A 20,200-nucleotide genomic window follows, 5' to 3' on the forward strand; every position below is an offset into this window, starting at 1 on the left:
TGGCGGCAACTATAAACAGGCTGTCCAACAACCCGCTGCAGGACAAGGCTGTCCAGCAGGCCCTTGACAACTACATCGCGCCCGAAAATTGCGAGGCGCTGAGGGTCAAGACGGTAAATGGGCAGATCTGGAACCAGCTGGGGCAGCACATAAGGGCTCACGAGGTCAAAATGCAGCGAGTCCTGAAGCTCCACTCAGCAGCCGTCACCGCCTTTGCTCGGTCCGTTGGGGATGAAGACTTGACCATACCCCAGCAGGATGCCCTCGCACTGATGTGCAGCACCACGTATGAGCTAAACAACCTACGGCGGGACAACATCAGGCCTGCCCTCAACCCAACATATGCCGGCCTCTGTAAAGCTCCAGCGCCCGAACGACAGGCGCTGCTATTTGGTGCGGATCTGGCCAAAAGGCTCAAGGAGTTGGAAGAGGCGGCAAAACCAGTAGGCCTCATGAGGGCAGGGCCAGGACCGAGCAGGGCGAAGACACCCAGTTGGCCGCACGCCTCGGCAGCCACCAGCAGATACCGAGCTGGTGAAAGCCTGGTGACCGCCTCCCACTACCCCCAGAGCTCTTTTTTAGAGCGGGGCCCAGGGCGGAGCCGTGGGAAGATGCGCCGCCCCACCGCAGCACCAACACGGACAACCTTGGGCCAGACCCACCGGAAACGACTCCACAAGTGAACATGGAGGTAGGTGGGTCTGGTTCCTGTCAACATACACAGACAAAGGGTGTAGTATTAACAGGGGGACGGTTGAGGTTCTTCAAGCATGTTTGGTGCTCCCTTACTAACAATCAGTTTATACTCAACAGTATTAGTGGATACAAGATTGAATTCAAACCAGGCGTAGAACCGCCAGTTCAGCACATGCCCCAAAGGGTGTTCCTTCCCTCGGCAGTTGAGAAGGTAGAAGGACAAGCTGAACTTGATCGGCTCGTGGCTAAAGGCATCATAGAAATGACCACACACGAGCCGCAAGAATTTGTATCAAATATTTTTCTCAAAACCAAAAAAGATGGTGGATGTCGCATTATTATTGATCTGACATCACTCAATCAGTCTGTTGAGTATCAACATTTCAAAATGGAGACATTTGTCACTGCCAGACAACTGATCTCCAAGGGATACTACATGGCAAGCATAGATATCAAAGATGCTTACTATTTGGTACCCATTCATAAAGATTACTTTAAATATCTGAAATTTATCTGGAGGGGCCAGCTATGGCAGTACCGAGCTTTGCCCAATGGTTTAACGACAGCTCCCAGACTATTTACGAAAATTCTTAAAGTGGCCATGAAGAAATTGAGAGAACTAAAACATTTAGTAATGGCCTATCTGGACGATGTTCTCATATTAGGAAGAACACGGGAACAAGCTGTCGCAGGAGTGTTAGCCACTAAACAACTCCTTGAAACTTTGGGTTTTATCCTCCACCCAGATAAATCAATATTGGAGCCTACTACTAACATGGATTACTTAGGCTTCACTATTGACACGATTCACATGACTGTCACTCTGCCCAGAAACAAAACAGTTTCACTCATTGAAGCTTGTAGCCATTTAATTGCCACACCACAACCTAGAATACGGCATGTAGCCAGAGTTATTGGCTCTATAGTAGCAGCATTTCCGGCTGCCCAACATGGGCCCTTGCATTATCAAAATTTACAAAGAGCAAGGACTCATGCATTACGCCTTCATAGGGGGCATTATGATCGCAAAATGGATTTACCCGCTGAAGCCAAATTAGAACTTCAGTGGTGGGTTGACAATATTTGGCACAGTCACAGTCCCTACCACCGTAACCAATCCTAACATAACCATTGGGACGGATGCCAGTGCTTTAGGCTGGGGAGCTACTAACTCCAAAGACAGCACAGGTGGCAGATGGACTAACTCAGAGGCATCGCTACTACAATCACTGGGCATTAACTTTTTGGAAATGCTCGCCGCCTTTTATGGGCTAAAAGCATATGCATCTGGTATGCGACACGTGCATGTTAGAATTATGATCGACAACACTACGGCAGTATCTTATATCCAGCACATGGGTGGCATTAAATCAGTATCATGCGACAAATTAACTGCTATAATCTGGCAATGGTGTGTCGAGAGACATATTTGGCTATCAGCTGCCTATTTACCAGGCAAACTAAATTTAGTGGCGGACACCAGGTCACGAAAATTCAACGACAACATCGAATGGATGTTGGACCCAAAATTATTTGCTAAAATTATCAAGCAATATGGTACGCCAGATATAGATTTGTTTGCGTCTAGGTTAAATCACCAACTACCCATGTATGTGGCTTGGGAACCAGACCCAGAGGCAGCAGCGGTAGATGCCTTCACGCTGGACTGGGGAAATTTCTTTTTCTATGCTTTCCCTCCCTTCTGCCTCATCAGTCGGGTACTCCAGAAAATTCAGGCAGACTCAGCCTCTGGCATTCTGGTCGTGCCCGACTGGCCTACCCAACCATGGTTCCCAATGTTCCACGACATGGTGGTAGAGACACCAATGGTCCTTCAACACCACCCCCAATTATTGACTCACCCGGTAACTGGCATTAGCCATCCATGCCACCAAAAATTGAAACTCCTGGTTTCCAGATTTTGAACAGGCCTTACCGGGGATTGGGGTTATCAGACAGAACAATCACCACCATGTCGGCATCCCTGCGAGTTTCCACCAAGAAACAGTACCTGACCTTCATCAGGAAATGGGAACAGTACTGTCTGGACGCAGGGACATCCTACACGACGACTTCGATCTCGGATGTGCTGGAGTTCCTGGCCCACCTGCACCATGACCTCAAGATGAGCTACAGTGCCATCAATACGGCTCGGAGCGCACTGTCCGCATACCTCATGCCGATAGAACAGCATAGTGTGGGATCCCACCCTCTAGTCATCAGACTCCTTAAGGGGATCTTTAATACCAAACCCCCTACACCTAGATACACTCACATGTGGGATGTGAGTGTAGTTCTTACACACCTTCGAGGTTGGCCTCCGGTGGGATCCCTGAGCCTGGAACAGGCCACTTACAAAACCCTCATGCTCATGGCGCTTGTCTCAGCTCAAAGGGTCCATTCGCTCCATCAGCTTAATCTGAACTACATGGTGACCACCCCAGATACCATTACTTTCACCATGCCGGGGTTGGTAAAACAAAGTAGACCAGGTACATCAAACTCCCCGTTGATCTTCCGGGCTTACCCTCCAGATCCTAGGCTGTGTGTGGTGACCCACCTTCATCATTACCTAGACACAACCCAAACGCTAAGAGGGAGAGAGAAAGCCTTATGGGTTAGCCACAGAAAGCCTTTTGGACGGGTAACCAGCCAAACATTATCCAGATGGTTGAAACAGGTCCTCAGCATGGCAGGGATTAACACAAATGTTTTTAAATCCCATTCAACCAGGGCAGCGTCCACCTCAGCGGCGGATAGGATGCAGGTTCCCCTCGACCACATCCTCAGAGCAGCGGGATGGTCAAGGGAATCGACATTCCAACGATTTTACAACAAACCGCTGATGGAACAGGACGTCTTTGCGGATACCGTTTTAAAAACCGCAAAGTTATGATTTAAAGCCCATGGGAGCTATTTTGTTTTTTGTTATAGTTAATAAATATTTCTTTTATAACTAAACAAACTTGTTGGTCTCTAGCTACCACTTCCTCCCTCGATGATCTTTCGGCAGTGAGTGATATAACTGTTACACGGTTTGAAATCACAGACCTTTGAAGTCTTCACGTAGTCACTCACGTGACTCCGAAGTAAAATAGTAAGATTAAACGAGTACTTACCAGTACGAAGTTTGATCTGTATTTTATGAGGAGTTACGATGAGGGATTACGTGCCCTCCGCTCCCACCCTCATTATATAGATCAAATTCGGACTAATGTCTCGTTGGTCTTCACTATCTTTACTTCAACTAGTGTCTATCTGTGATTCCACACCGCTGCTTGGAAGTATGCCGCGCCTGCGCGCTGGGTGGGTTCTTCACGTAATCCCTCATCGTAACTCCTCATAAAATACAGATCAAACTTCGTACTGGTAAGTACTCGTTTAATCTTACTATTAGGCAACACAGCTTTAGCATTTCCAAACCAAAGGCAACACAGCTTTAGCATTTCCAAATTATATTTTCAAACCATATTAAGGTCAGTAAAAGCATTCACAGTTTAGTAGACATGTGTTCAGTGTTATTCACAGCTCAGACTGAGAGATGTGACCCTCTCGCTCCCCCATCTTGCAGAGACTGACTGAGGCACTCAACACTTCCGGGTTTTATAGTCCCTCCGGAAGGGGCGTGGCCTTCAGGAGAGAGAATCTCAACATTTTTTAAACACTAATAACTCTTTTATTTTTCATTGATGGGAAAAATCCTCGTCCTGCACAGCGGAGGGGGGCTCTGAGTTAGATGGCCAAAATTCACAGCGGTAAGTGGCAGCGTTTTTTTCTAAAATCAATATACAGGACAACAGAAAGTGGTCAAGATCAGACTATTAGTAATATAGATTTTCCCCTTAGATTTGACCCTCCACAATGCAACACCTCTCATGTGCTTTGAGTAAACTCCATCTGCCATTTCTCCACCGATTGCTGTAGCTGATTTAAATCCTGCTGTATACTTTGACAGCCTTCCTCATAGTCCGCGACTCCAGCAATCTTGGTGGCATCTACAAAATTACTAACCAGCCCATCTACGAACCTTACTCAGCTTTTTCCCGTCGTCACCCTTGTCAAGTTTCCTTCAGATTTGATGTTATATTTCGGGTTATTGATATTTAAAGGTTTAAAAAGGTCACTTTAAAAATATTTTAATTGTTAAATCCTTGCAGCCCCAGTTTACAACAAACTTCCATACAAAGTTGCGATCCAGGAACACTCTGTGCTTCCACCAAGTTTTCACCTGAATGGAATCTCACAGTCCCCTGACATTTGCAACAATGTTGCCAAAGTTGCCAACACTTAATCCTGCTCCTGCCAGCACCTGAGGGGGGAAGGGCCAGGGGAAGTGGAATTGGCAGTGGAAGCAAAGATTATAAATATATATATAAAGCTCCTCTATAATCCTTGATTGGAAGTGCTGCGGGAGGTAGAGGAAGTGCAATTGGAATTTTTTTTTAAAGTCCAGTGCTAGGGGATATGGATGAGTGGTGGAATATTGGGTTGGGGGAACGGGTTGCATTGGGGGACCAGGCCTCGCATCTGACAGGGACCAAGAAACCACTTGGTTCTTGGTTTCTTGGTCCTCCAAAATATTCCAAATGGAATTTAAACTGGAGGTGGTGAAGGGAGGGCTTGGTCTAGTATATCATAAATAGCATTGATCTCAGCACAGATTCCTGCTGAACTCCACTGGTCACAAACCTCCAGCCTGTATTTCTTCCTTCCGCCCCAATCCTCTATTTTCTATCAGTAAGCCAATTCCAAATCCATATAGCAATGTCACTATTAATCCCGTGTATCTTAATCATCTAGATCAGCCTACCATGGGGAACTTTATCAAATGCCTAACTAACATACATATAGACAGTATCCACTGCCGAAGCTCACAGGCCTATAACTCCCTGGATTCTCTCTACTTTCATCAAATATTTTGACAAATATTTTCATCAGTGGCTGAATGGGAGAAGCCAGAGTAACGGTGGATGGTTGTTTATCGGGTTGGAGGCAGGTGACTAGTGGGGTGCCTCAGGGATCTGTGTTGGGTCCTTTGTTGTTTGTCATGTACATCAATGATCTGGATGAAGGGGTGGTAAATTGGATTAGTAAGTATGCAGATGATACCAAGATAGGGGGTGTTGTGGATAATGAAGAGAATTTCCGAAGTCTACAGAGTGATTTAGGCCATTTGGAAAAATGGGCTGAAAGATGGCAGATGGAGTTTAATGCTGATAAATGTGAGGTGCTACACCTTGGCAGGACACATCAAAATAGGACGTACATGGTAAATAGTAGGGAATTGAAGAATACAGTTGAACAGAGGGATCTGGGTTTAACCGTGCATAGTTCCTTGAAGGTGGAATCTCATATAGATAGGGTGGTAAAGAAAGCTTTTGGTATGCTAGCCTTTATAAATCAGATCATTGAGTCAGGTTGGAGGCCAGTGACGAGTGGGGTGCCACAGGGATCTGTGTTGGGTCCACTGTTGTTTGTCATGTACATCAATGATCTGGATGATGGTGTGGTAAATTGGATTAGTAAGTATGCAGATGATACTAAGATATGTGGGGTTGCGGGTAATGAAGTAGAGTTTCAAAGTCTACAGAGAGATTTATGCCAGTTGGAAGAGTGGGCTGAAAGATGGCAGATGGAGTTTAATGCTGATAAGTGTGAGGTGCTACATCTTGGCAGGACAAATCAAAATAGGACGTACATGGTAAATGGTAGGAATTGAAGAATGTAAGTGAACAGAGGGATCTGGGAATAACTGTGCACAGTTCCCTGAAAGTGGAATCTCATGTAGATAGGGTGGTAAAGAAAGCTTTTGGTGTGCTGGCCTTTATAAATCAGAGCATTGAGTATAGAAGTTGGGATGTAATGTTAAAATTGTACAAGGCATTGGTGAGGCCAATTCTGGAGTATGGTGTACAATTTTGGTCGCCTAATTATAGGAAGGATGTCAACAAAATAGAGAGAGTACAGAGGAGATTTACTAGAATGTTTCCTGGGTTTCAGCAACTAAGTTACAGAGAAAGGTTGAACAAGTTAGGGCTTTATTCTTTGGAGCGCAGAAGGTTAAGGGGGGACTTGATAGAGGTTTTTAAAATGATGAGAGGGATAGACAGAGTTTACGTGGAAAAGCTTTTACCACTGAGAGTAGGGAAGATTCAAACAAGGGGACATGACTTGAGAATTAAGGGACTGAAGTTTAGGGGTAACATGAGGGGGAACTTCTTTACTCAGAGAGTGGTAGCTGTGTGGAATGAGCTTCCAGTGAAGGTGGTGGAGGCAGGTTCATTGGTATCATTTAAAAATAAATTGGATAGGCATATGAATGAGAAGGGAATGGAGGGTTATGGTCTGAGCGCGGGTATTTGGGACTAGGGGAGATTATGTGTTCGGCACGGACTAGAAGGGTCGAGATGGCCTGTTTCCGTGCTGTAATTGTTATATGGTTATATGGTATAGAAGCTGGGATGTAATGTTAAAATTGTACAAGGCATTGGTGAGACCAAATCTGGAGTATGGTGTACAATTTTGGTCGCCCAATTATAGGAAGGATGTCAACAAAATAGAGAGAGTACAGAGGAGATTTACTAGAATGTTGCCTGGGTTTCAATAAAACTAAGTTACAGAGATAGGTTGAATAAGTTAGGTCTTTATTCTCTGGAGCGCAGAAGGTTAACGGGGGACTTGATAGATGTCTTTAAAATGATGAGAGGGATAGACAGAGTTGATGTGGACAAGCTTTTCCCTTTGAGAATAGGGAAGATTCAAACAAGAGGACATGACTTGAGAATTAAGGGACAGAAGTTTAGGGGTAACATGAGGGGGAACTTCTTTACTCAGAGAGTGGTAGCGGTGTGGAATGAGCTTCCAGTGGAAGTGGTGGAGGCAGATTCGTTGGTATAATTTAAAAATAAATTGGATAGACATATGGATGAGAAGGGAATGGAGGGTTATGGTATGAGTGCAGGCAGGTGGGGCTAAGGGAAAAAAAGTTGTTCGGCACGGACTTGTAGGGCCGAGATGGCCTGTTTCCGTGCTGTAATTGTTATATGGTTATATGGTTAAGGCTCCCGCAATCGCCTCTCTTGCCTCTCTCAATAATTTGTAAATAATCCCATCAGGTCCTGGGGATTTATCCACCTTAACGCTCATCAAGAATCCTAACACCTCGCTCTCCTTAATCTCAAACTGTTCTTGTATACCAATATTCACCACACTGATCTCTCTGGCTTCCACATCCTTCTCCTTGGTGAAAACAGATGTAAAGTATTTGTTTATTAACGTACCTACATCCCCAAATTCCAAGCACAAATTCCCTCCTTTATCCTTGAGCAGTCCTACCTTCTCCATGGTTATTCACATGTTTATAATATAGCACTAAAGAGTTTGGGGTTTTTCTTTAATACAACTCTCCTGTTTCCCCTTCTAATCGCCCACTTGTTCTTTCCTCCCTTCTTTATATTCCTCAAAGACCTGTGACTGATTCCAACCTCTTAAACCTTGCATGCACTTCCTATTTCCTTTTACCATAATTTACAACCTCTTTGGTCATTCAACATTCCCTGACCTTCCTTACCCCTCCTCCTTACTGGTACACACTGATCCTGCGTTTTGAGGATCTGGCCTTTAAACGACTCCCACATGTCATCTCTGCACTTACCCAATAACAATTGCTCCCAGAGTACCCCCTCCCCACAGTTCATGTCCAATAACATGGTAGTTTGCCTTACTCCAATTTAGCACCTATTAGACCTCATTTCCCAACACAAGGTCCAGTGTGTTCCCTTCTCGGGCTGGACTATTCACATACTTTGTCAAGAAACTCTCTTGGATACACTGCATAAAATCTGCCCTGTCCTAGCTTTTGGTACTAAACAAATCCCAGTCAATATTGGGAAAGTTAAAATCACACACTAAAACAACCCGGTTGCTTTGCCATCTTTCGGTAATTTGGCTACATATCTGTTCCTCCATTTCCCGCATGCCATTGGGGATTTACAGTTCAATCTCTTTAGAGTGCTTGAATTTCTATCATTTCTAATCTCCACCCATACTGCCTCAGCAGAACAACCCTGCAGTATGTCTTCTCCAAGTGTTGCCATGACAGTCTCCTTGATTATTAGCGCAACTTCTCCATCTTTTGTCTCCCTCTCAATCCCATTTGAAACATCAAATCTCAGAACATTGAGTTGCCAGTCATGTCCGTCCCACAACCATGTTCCCACAATGGCTACAACATCATGGTCCCAAGCATCAATCCAGGCTCTGTTCATCTGCCTTCTCCACAATTCTCCTTTCATTGAACGAAAAACACTACAGCCCTTCAGTCACCATATTATTTCACCTGTTTTTCCTTTGAGGCTTACAAGTCCTAACCTCTACTTTCCCAACACTCCTTCTAATTTCTGACTGCTCTGGTTCCCACCCCCCTGCCTCTCCAGTATATACCTTCCTGACTAGCACTTTCAAACCTTCCTGCAAGGATGTTGGTCCCCTTCCAGTTCAGATGCAACCCATCCCTCTTGTACAGGTCACCTCTTCGTTGGACCTTATCCCTTTCCCTACCTTTGTCCATTGTGCCTATGGGCACAACAATTTCTGGCTGCTCCCCCTCCCCTTTGAGAATGTTCTACAACCACTTGGAGATGTTCTGGACCCTGGTACCACGGGACCACACACCAACCTGGAGTCTCATTTGCTGCCACAGAATCTCCTGAGTGTGCCCCTAACTCCTTTCACTATGGCTATGTTTGAAATTTCCCTTCCCAACTGTGTTTCAAAACCAGCCTCAGCACTGCTGCTGCTACTACTGCTACTGCTTTCCCCTGACTGGACCCCCACCACAGTATTCATAGGAGCACATGTGCTGTCAAGGGGAATGACCCCAGTGGATTCTTGCACTTTCTGCCTCCTCCCTTTCCTAGTGGGCACCCATCTATTTCCTGGGTATATTTTTCATGTTCGTTTTCTAAGTCTGCATGAAACCTGAGAGTCTTCAAAGTACAACAGAAGTCTTTAATATATTACTCAATGCTGGCAGCAAGACGTCAAAAAGGCTGCACAAAAAACACACAGACAGACAGGAGCAAAGATCCTAGAGGAGCACTCCTCTGGTATCTTTGGACAGGAAAAAAGCTCCTCTAGTATCTTTGGACAGGAGAGAACTATATACAAAACATCTCCCTTTGTCCTGTGCAGTGCCACCTGCTGCACGGGAGGAGCAACGGGTCCTCTGACGCCACAGTCCACCAAACATCATATTCCCCCTTTCCAGTTTGAACGTCTCTATTTGGCTGGACCTCGCTTCACTCTTTTTTTCCAGCCTTTTATGTGTGTTCACAACTCTTGCTAAAGGCTCAGAATCAACAGAGTTTACCTCAGTGTTCTTTTTTGAAGAGATATCAGTATTTGCTTTATCTGTATATGGTTATTTCTCCACTTGGCTGTAGTTTTTTCTCGGTGGTCATCAGCGTTTTGGATGCAAACGCGATTGGTTCTTCCTTGCCGTTCAGCACCGTTTGTGAGATTACAGCTCCAAGACCAGACGGCGATGCATCGGCGACCAGCAAAATCAGCTTTGATGGGTCATAGTGGACCAAACACAAGTTCTGGGCGAGCATCTCCTGCAACCTGATGAATGCATGGTCACACTCTTTGGACCCGTGCCATTCGACGTCCTGTTTTCGCAGGTTGTTCACACATTCCGTGGTACAATCTGTGGTAGATGACAATGCCATAGTTGATCCATTGTAGATCAAGGCGTTCATGTCAAGCTTGAAAGCTTGGATCCAGTCGATGGCACACAGGGATGTACCTTCTTTACCAATGGCGATCAGCGGCAACATCTATGTCATACCATTACAGGAAACGGCGACAGTGCATTTGCCTTTCGTGGGAATGGGCTGTCGTCCATATCCTTTCTGTCTCCCTGAACAAAGGTTTAGTATAATTAGGGTTACCTGATACTAGATGGTTAGTATCTTGGCAAGGGTCACATTTTTAAGAGAATCGTTTGAAGAAACCATTTCATAAAGAAGATGCAAAATTTGAGGATATAAAAAATGAAGAGACACCAGACTATGAAAATTAGTGTCAATCTTCCCATAACTTGACCGTTGCAAACACATCCTGCACTTCAACCTCTGGGATCTTTGTATTCCTGCAATTCTGGCCTCTTGTACATCCCTGACTTTACTCATTCCACCACTGATAACCGTGCCTTCAACTTCTGGATTCTAAACTTTCAAAGTTCTCCCACAACCTATAGACATTTCATAAGTTCATAAGTTCTAGGAGCAGAATTAGGTAATTCTACTCCGCCATTAAATCATGGCTTATCTATCTTTTCCTCTCAACAACATTCTCCTCCATATGCCCCGTAACCCCTATCAGCATTTCTACCACGCTATCCCATTTCCTTAAGAAGATTTTAACACCAACTTCTGATCATCCATCCTAGTATCTGTTGACATGTAAATTGTGTAAAATATAATTCAAAAAACAATTTATTATATTAAAAGCAGTATGTGAATGCAGTTTGTTATATAATTTATTTATTTTGCATGAAAAGAGCACCTAAAATCTAGGACCAATTATCAAAGAACACTTGATTGCTTACCTTTCCCAAAGCCTGATACAGCATCAGTTATCACAACCACTTTGTTCCTCACAGCTGATTTGGACATCAGACGCATTATTCGCTTGTAAATATAAACAATGCCAGCAATGCCAATCACCAGTACAGGGAGAATCAAAAAAGCCAGGATACCCATTTCTCTGCAATTAGCAAAAGCATAGAGAATAGTATCATTAATACACATTATAATACACATTATAAATGCAGTAATGTTATTGCGAGAAACAGTTATGAATCTTTGCAGTACTCTATTATGTAAGGTGGGTGGTCAGTCAATTACAACATTCAAGGCTGAGATCCAATAGATTTTTGGACTACAATGAAATTGAGGGATATGGGATTGGGAAGAGAACCGAATTGTACATTTGCCGCAATCTCATTGCTTTATCGAGCAGGTTCCTGGCCAAATGCGCTACAACTGCTTCGATTTCTTGTTTCTACGTCACACCTGCACTTTATGTGCAATGTGACGAATAAAAACTGATTGATTGATTGATTGATTGATTGATTGATTGATTGATTGATTGACATCTGTGGTAGCAGTCGCTGTTGAGTCAAATAATAGGGCTGCACTTATCAAATAGAACAAAATAGGTGCAGAGCTTATAGAATTGTGCTACAAAGTGTGACTTGAGAGTTTTTTGTGCTATAAAATGTTCTCAGTCAGAAAATAAAAATAATTTGTATCTTAGTAATATTCAAAATATTCTAAATACAGCTAGTTTACACTGCCACAATTTTAATACAGACGTGCCTAGTACATCCATTTTGCATGCATCGTGATCCCAACACACAGAATTACCATTTCCATTGGTTAACCTATTGGTATTAGTTAAAGTAAGAATACTGATAAAGATACTATAACAACATCCATGATGTTCTTTGAATACTGCTGTAGAATGTTTAATATATATCAGAATGGAATCCAATTTTAACCTCGTCTAATTTAGAACATCTAATTTTGCAGAGACCTTTAATCCTAAAGCGTATTGCCAACTTAAATTATTCACTGGAGTTTTGGGAATATCTATATTACTAAATCTCTGACCTTGACCGCTTTTGGCCCACTGTGCTGCGATTTCCGACAGAACACCGCCACCTACGGCCGTCATTTTTGGCCACCTCGCTCAGAGCCCCCCTCCGCCTTACGGGTGCAGATGACAAATCAGAGAGATATTAATGTTTTTTTTAAATTCACCATTCTCTCTGCTGCCCCTGCTGGAAGGAGGCGGAGGGACTATAAAACCAGGAAGTGATGCGCATCACTCAGTCTCTGCAAGATTGATGAAGCCAAGGGTCACATCTCTCTGAGCTCTGAATAACACTGAACAAATGTCTACACAACTGTGAGTACCCTTAATGTGGTTTGAAAATGAAAATATGGTTTGTTTGAAGTGAAAAGGCACTGCCTGCAAATGGTTGTTTGGGTGCTTTGGCTTGAAGTTAAAAGGCACTACTTACTGCAAATGGTGGCTTGGATGCTTTGACTTGGTTGAAAGGCACTACTTACTGCAAATGGTGGCTTGGGAGCTTTGGTTTAAAGTTGAAAGGCACTACTTACTGCAAATGGTGGCTTGGGTGTTTTGGCTTGAAGTTGAAATGCACTACTTACTGCAAATGGTGGCTTGGGTGCTTTGGCTTGAAGTTGAAATGCACTACTTACTGCAAATGGTGGCATGAAGTTGAAAGGCACTACTTACTGCACATGGTGTCTTGGGTGTTTTGGCTTGAAGATGAAAGGCACTACTTACTGCAAATGGTGGCTTGGGTGCTTTGGGTAGAAGTTGAAAGGCACTACTTACTGCAAATGGTGGCATGAAGTTGAAAGGCACTACTTACTGCAAATGGTGGCATGAAGTTGAAAGGCACTACTTACTGCAAATGGTGGCATGAAGTTGAAAGGCACTACTTACTGCAAATGGTGGCTTGGGTGCTTTGGCATGAAGTTGAAAGGCACTACTTACTGCAAATGGTGGCATGAAGTTGAAAGGCACTACTTACTGCAAATGGTGGCTTGGGTGCTTTGGCTCGAAGTGGAAAGGCACTACTTACTGCAACTGGTGGCTTGGGTGCTTTGCCTTGAAGATGAAAGGCACTACTTACTGCAAATGGTGGCTTGGGTGCTTGGGCTTGAAGTTGAAAGGCACTTCTTACTGCAAATGGTGGCTTGGGTGCTTTGGGTAGAAGTTGAAAGGCACTACTTACTGCAAATGGTGGCATGAAGTTGAAAGGCACCACTTACTGCAAATGGTGGCTTGGGTGCTTTGGCTTGAAGTTGAAAGGCTACTTACTGCAAATGGCTTGGCATGAAGTTGAAAGGCACTACTTACTGCAAATGGTGGCTTGGGTGCTTTGGCTGGAAGTAGAAAGGCACTACTTACTGCAAATGGTGGCTTGGGTGCTTTGCCTTGAAGTTGAAAGGCACTTCTTACTGCAAATGGCGGCTTGGGTGCTTTTGCTTGAAGTTTTAAAAAAATCACCATTTCTGCTGCACCTGCTGGACTTACTCGGAGGGGGTGGGACATATATGATGTTGAAAGGCACTACTTACTGCAAATAGTGGCATGAGGTTGAAAGGCACTACTTACTGCAAATGGTGGCTTGGGTGATTTGGCTTGAAGTTGAAAGGCACTACTTACTGCAAATGGTGGCTTGGGTGCTTTGCTTGAAGTTGAAAGGCACTACTTACTGCACAATGGTGGCTTGGGTGCTTTAGCTGGAAGTTGAAAGGACACTACTTACTGCAAATGGTGGCTTGGGTGCTTTGCTTGAAGTTGAAAGGCTTGAAGTTGAAAGGCACTACTACTGCAAATGGTGGCTTGGGTGCTTTGGCTTGAAGTTGAAAGGCACTACTTACTGCAAATGATGGCTTGGGTGCTTTGCTTGAAGTTGAAAGGCACTACTTACTGCAATTGATGACTTGGGTGATTTGGCTTGAAGTTGAATGGCACTTCTTACTGAAAATGGTGGCTTGGGAGCTTTGGCTTGAAGTTTAAAAAAATCACCATTCTCTCTGCTGCACCTGCTGGAAGGAGGCGGAGGGACTATAAAACCAGGAAGTGGTGTGCCTCAATCAGTCTCTGCAAGATGGATGAAACCAAGGGTCACGTCTCTCTGAGCTCCGAATAACACTGAACAAATGTCTACACAACTGTGAGTACCCTTAATGTGGTTTGAAAATGAATATATGGTTTGTTTGAAGTAAAAAGGCACTGCCTGCAAATGGTTGTTTGGGTGCTTTGGCTTGAAGTTGAAAGGCACTACTTACTGCAAATGGTGGCTTGGGAGCTTTGGCTTGAAGTTGAAAGGCACTACTTACTGCAAATGGTGGCGGGTGATTTGCTTGAAGTGGAAAGGCACTACTTACTGCACATGGTGGCTTGGGTGCTTTGGCTTGAAGTTGAAAGGCACTATTTACTGCAAATGGTGGCTTAAGTGCTTTGGCTTGAAGTTGAAAAGGCACTACTTACTGCAAATGGTGGCTTGGGTGCTTTGACTTCAAGTTGAAAGGCACTACTTACTGCAAATGGTGGCATGAGGTTGAAAAGCACTACTTACTGCAAATGGTGGCTTGGGTGCTTTGCTTGCACTACTTACTTGGCTTGGGTGCTTTGAAGTTGAAAGGCACTACTTACTGCAAATGGTGGCTTGGGAGCTTTGGCTTGAAGTTTATAAAAAATCACCATTCTCTCTGCTGCACCTGCTGCAGGGAGGGGGAGGGACTATAAAACCAGGAAGTGGTGTGCCTCACTCAGTCTCTGCAAGATGGATGAAGCCAAGGGTCACGTCTCTATGAGCTCTGAATAACAAATGTCTACACAACTGTGAGTACCCTTAATGTGGTTTGAAAATGAAAATATGGTTTGTTTGAAGTAAAAAGGCACTGCCTACAAATGGTTGTTTCGGTGCTTTGGCTTGAAGTTGAAAGGCAATACTTACTGCAAATTGTAGCTTGGCTGCTTTGGCTTGATGTTAAAAGGCACTATTTACTGCAAGTGTTGGCTTGGGTTCTTTGGCTTGAAGTTGAAAGTCGCTACTTACTGCAAATGGTGGCTTGGGTGCTTTGCTTGAAGTTGAAAGGCACCACTTGCTGCAAATGGTGGCATGAAGATGAAAGGCACTACTTACTGCAAATGGTGGCATGAAGTGAAAGGCACTACTTACTGCAAATGGTGGCTTGGGTTCTTTGGCTTGAAGTTGAAAGGTCACTACTTACTGCAAATGGTGGCTTGGGTGCTTTGGCTTGAAGTTGAAAGGTACTACTTACTGCAAATGGTGGCTTGGGTGCTTTGGCTTGAAGTTTAAAGGTACTACTTACTGCAAATGGTGGCATGAAGTTGAAAGGCACTACGTACTGCAAATGGTGGCTTGGGTGCTTTGGCTTGAAGTTGAAAGGCACTACGTACTGCAAATGGTGGCTTGGGTGCTTTGGCTTGAAGTTGAAAGGTGGCACTACTTACTGCAAATGGCAGCTTGGGTGCTTTGGCTTGAAGTTAAAAGGCACTCACTTCCTGTTTGCACTGTATATTGATTTTAGATAAAAGGTTACCACTTACGGCTGTGATTTTTGGCCATCTTACTCAGTCCCCCCTCCGCTGAGCAGGTGCAGAGAATTCTTCCCATCAATGAAAAATAAAAGTGTTAGTGTTTAATAAATGTTGAGAATCTCTCTCCTGTCAATAACGTTCTGAAAGCCATACCTTTTCCGGTGGGAGGGAGAGGGGTTATAATACCCGGAAGTGTGGGTGTGGCTCAATCTCTGCATGGTGGGGGAGGGAGAGGTCATGACTGTCTGAGCTGTGAATCAACTGAACTACTCTTAATGTCTACTGAACTGTGAGTTTGGTATTTTGTGTGGTTTTATGGTGGTTTCGCCCCTGCTTGAAGTGGAATGAAACTGCTCTTGAATTTGGCAGCCTTGCATCCTGTTTGAAGTGGTATGAAACTGTACTTGAATTCGGTGGCCTTGCACCCTGCATGAAGTGATTGGAAACTGCACTTGAATTTGGTGGCCTTGCACTCTGCTTGAAATGGAATTTCAAGGAATAGTCATGAGTCAACTGCCAGCCCACCAGCCGTGTGTGAGCTGCCAGCAGATCAGGTTTGAGGGACTGAGCTGCCACCCCAAGAACCCATACCAGCACTCCAGAAAGCCCCCCCACTGCCACCAATATTGAAATTGGTGGAGAGGTGGAATATTGCGTCGGGGGACCAGCCCTCCCGTGTGAACATGGGGTCCAACGGGTCCCACTTAGTCTAGTTTTATATTAAAAGCCAAAATTATACCAATTGAACTAAAATGAATTTCAAATAAATGTGAACTCCTTGAAATGTGTCAAAATACCTTACTTTAATGCTCTTACCTCTAATGCTCTCTCCTTTTTTTGTGCACAATTTCCATTGAAGTCCTCCCTTAAATTATTCCGCTTTCTTTTTTTGCCAGCTCTGCCTTAATATCTCTGATGTTAGTATAATCAATGCATGTTAATAACAAGACAAATATATTTTTAAATCTATCATTTTATACGTTTGAATATTTAACCTGGGATGACACTCAAGCTGCACTGAAGGTCTGCTGCACTGTTGGAACAGTTACTTTGTTGACGATTACACAAAAAGCAAACCTACCCCACCCTTCCAGAAGACGTCTCAGATGGAAGTAAAAGATCTCATAATAATCTTCAAAAAGTAGGGGCAATCTACCAGTGTTCAGGCTAATATTTATTCCTCAAGAACACAGCTGAAAAAGGACTTGTTGGCATCTCTGGGGACTTGCTTTATATAATTTACCAGATAATGCTCCCACATTGAAACAGTGCATTTCAGAGGGATGCTTGTGCCTGAAATGCAATTTGGAATATACTGAGAACATGAGAAGCTAATATAGAAACAGAAAATGATGGTCAGACATGTCTGTGGGAAGAGAAATAGAGTTAACATTTCAGGTGAAAGACGGTCGTCAGAACTGGAAAGGAGAGCAAAGGAAATGTAAAGCTATTTATAAACACCTGTTCTTGCTTTCTAATTTTTTATGTGCAGACTTCATATGTCTAATTTGTAAAGCATTATTGTATTCTTTAGCAAGGACTTTATGAACTTGTGACATAATCCACTCCTCCCAAAAAGTGAGAATTCTACTTCAGTGGCAAAAAGTGTGGGATTAAATACAAACTAATCACTTTTTAATTAATATAATCCGTTTATCTCTACAAAATAGATTCACAATCTTTCCCCAAATGAGAAGAGCCTATTTACACAGAAACCGAAATACAACATAAAACAGTATTTAACGAAATATTGTATTTTTACTGAATTATTTGCGCAGATATGGAAACCTACAGGCACATTTAAAAAATAATTGTAAGGTTTACTTACTGCAGTAACTGATCCAAGGGTAAAAATACAGTAATTGCCCTTGTGGATTGTTGCAGAATAAAAATAATAGTCCCAAGAAAGTCAGTTGGATATGCTTATCTGTTCACATTTAAACATTCACTCTTTTCAGCTTCCAGTGTGCTGTGCACCAAAGTAGATCTTTAAAAGTTTTTTAATAGCTATACGCTGAGTCAGTCATTTCTGCAAAGCTGTGATGAACCCTCCACCAAATTCCAACCTTGGCTCCCCTTCTGAGTGTCATGTTGTTCTAATAATATACAAGCCAAAAACAGCTACATGCTACTTATGAACATGCAAACCTTTGGAAAGCTTTTCAGCTGCAAGAATTATTTAATTTAATCACTCTGCTTTTCCAAATGAACAGTTAAATTTAGAGCCACATCTAGTATAAAATAACTGCCATCGCATTGAATTGGTCAGTTCTGGCAATAATGAATAGAACACGGGGGGAAACCTATTGCGTCTGTTTCTTTTTTTGTTGGAGGTATCCAATTAATTCCATCGTACGTTATGTCCAATACCCTGTAAATTCTTCCCATTCAATTATCCTTTTTTAAAAGTTACTACCGAATCTGCTCTCGACTCTCTTTCAATACATTGCAAACCACAAATCCTTACTGGTGTAAAAAATCATGTTAAAATCTGCCATCATTTAATTTTGTTCCAAAATAATTAAACCTGTGCATTTGATTTCTGACGTTTTTGCCACTTGAAAGAGATTATCCTTATTTAGTCTATAATTATTTACCGTACCTAATCCAGAACAAATACTGACCTCCCCACCATTGAAGGAATCTACAGCACATCCTGCCTCAAAAGGGCAGTCAGCATCATCAAGGACCCACACCACCCAGATAACACTCTCATTTCACTCCTGCCATCAGGAAGACGCTATGGGAGTCTGAAAACCGTTACCTCCAGGTTCAGGAACAGCTTCTTCCCAACAACCACCAGGCTACTGAACACTACAAACTCTAAGTAAACTTAGAACTGTGAACTGTCCTGGTTGCACAAAGGTCTTCAGGCTTTTGTTTTGTTTCCCACTATACTGTTTTTGTTTTTTTTAATGTATTGATCATTTTTGTTGGTTATTATATTATACAAGACCAGGTGCGGACCTGTTGAGCCCGTCCCCCAAGGCAATATTCCAACACTGACCCATAGCCCCCAACTGCGCAGGCGCGGCTGAGGGGTTCCTGTTGTGTTGCTAGAGATGCCCTTTGTGACGCGAGCCACAGCAACCCTCCCCCAACTGCGCCTCGCCATCCTTCTTCCTACCCCTATCCTCCTCCATTCCCCCTCATCCCCCAGCATTCCCTCCCCCTCCTCTTCACCCTCCCTCTTCTTTCCCCTCCCCTCCTCCCCTCTCCTTACCGCGCTCCTCTCCCTCTATCTCCTAGCTCCCTCATTCCTCACCTTCCCTATCCCACTCCCCCATCTCACCTCCCCCACTGCCCTCCTCTCCCTCTATCCCCCACCTCCCCCACACTCTCTCCTCATCTCCCCCACTTTCCCTTCCCCTCTCCCCTCCCTACCCCCTCCTTTCCCTCTGTTCCCCTGCTCACCCACTCCTCGACTCCCACCTATCCCACCCCTTCACAATGAAAATAGCAATGTTTTTTTAAATAAAAAGGATAACGAGGGATAAAATTGGTCCATTGGAGAGACAGAGTGGGCAGCTATCTGCAGAGCCAAAAGAGATGGGGGAGATATTGAACAATTTCTTTTCTTCGGTATTCACCAAGGAGAAGGATATTGAATTATGTGAGGTAAGGGAAACGAGTAGCGTAGCTATGGATACTATGAGTTTCAAAGTAAAAGAAGTACAGGTGCACAACCTTTGATCCGACAGCCTTGGGACCAGACACTTTTCGTAATTCAGAATTTGTCGGTCTTCGGAATGGAATTTTTTTAGCATAGATTTTAATGGCTGGCTCAGTGGTAGAGTGCTCGGCTCATATCCGCAAGGTCGCGAGTTTGCGCCTTGATCCCGGCAGTTACTCGGTCGCGAGTTTGAGTCTTCAATGTCGTTTTTTCATGCAGATTGTTTTTTTGCATAAATGTTTGTATGAAATGCAGTGTAGGAGAGGTGTACTGACTGTGTGGGCAGAACTTTGGAAGTGATTGCCCACCAGTCTAACACGCCGCTGTGTCTCCCTGTCCCTGGGATAGCAGGGGGCGATCAAACAGCACAATACCCCCCTCCCCCTCCAACTCCAGAGGAATCCGCTCCCCGATGGGCCGCTACGGCGACAAGTGGCAGTTTGCCACAGCCCGAGCTGCGCCCCATCATCCGCCACCCCTAGAACAAGACGTACTTGGCAGAGCGTCATGTTCTGCCCCTACGTGTTCCTCTGGAGTTGGAGCGGGGCTGGGCTGGAGTTGCTGCTGGCTGTGGGTCTCTGGGATCTCCGTTAAATGGCGTGGGCCTGGGGGTCGCTGTCCCGTTGGTCCTGACGTCTCCGGCCACCCCCCTGG

The 20,200-nt window shown here is 44.1% G+C and overlaps 1 protein-coding gene across 1 annotated transcript in view; it reads right to left on the reverse strand.

Annotated features, from left to right (window-relative positions):
* dhrs7cb (dehydrogenase/reductase (SDR family) member 7Cb) overlaps nt 1-17,901 on the reverse strand; it is a 39,228-nt gene extending 21,327 nt beyond the window's left edge. Inside the window, exons 1-2 of the mRNA XM_055654075.1 lie at nt 17,702-17,901; nt 11,309-11,466 (exon numbers count right to left, since the gene is read on the reverse strand). Coding sequence (XP_055510050.1) covers nt 11,309-11,462 — 154 coding nt within the window. The 5' untranslated portion in view covers nt 11,463-11,466; nt 17,702-17,901. The remainder of the gene's footprint in view (nt 1-11,308; nt 11,467-17,701) is intronic.
* Nucleotides 17,902-20,200: the final 2,299 nt, after the last annotated feature.

The sequence above is a fragment of the Leucoraja erinacea genome, chromosome 23 (genome assembly GCF_028641065.1).
Source record: "Leucoraja erinacea ecotype New England chromosome 23, Leri_hhj_1, whole genome shotgun sequence".
Taxonomy (NCBI): domain Eukaryota; kingdom Metazoa; phylum Chordata; class Chondrichthyes; order Rajiformes; family Rajidae; genus Leucoraja; species Leucoraja erinaceus.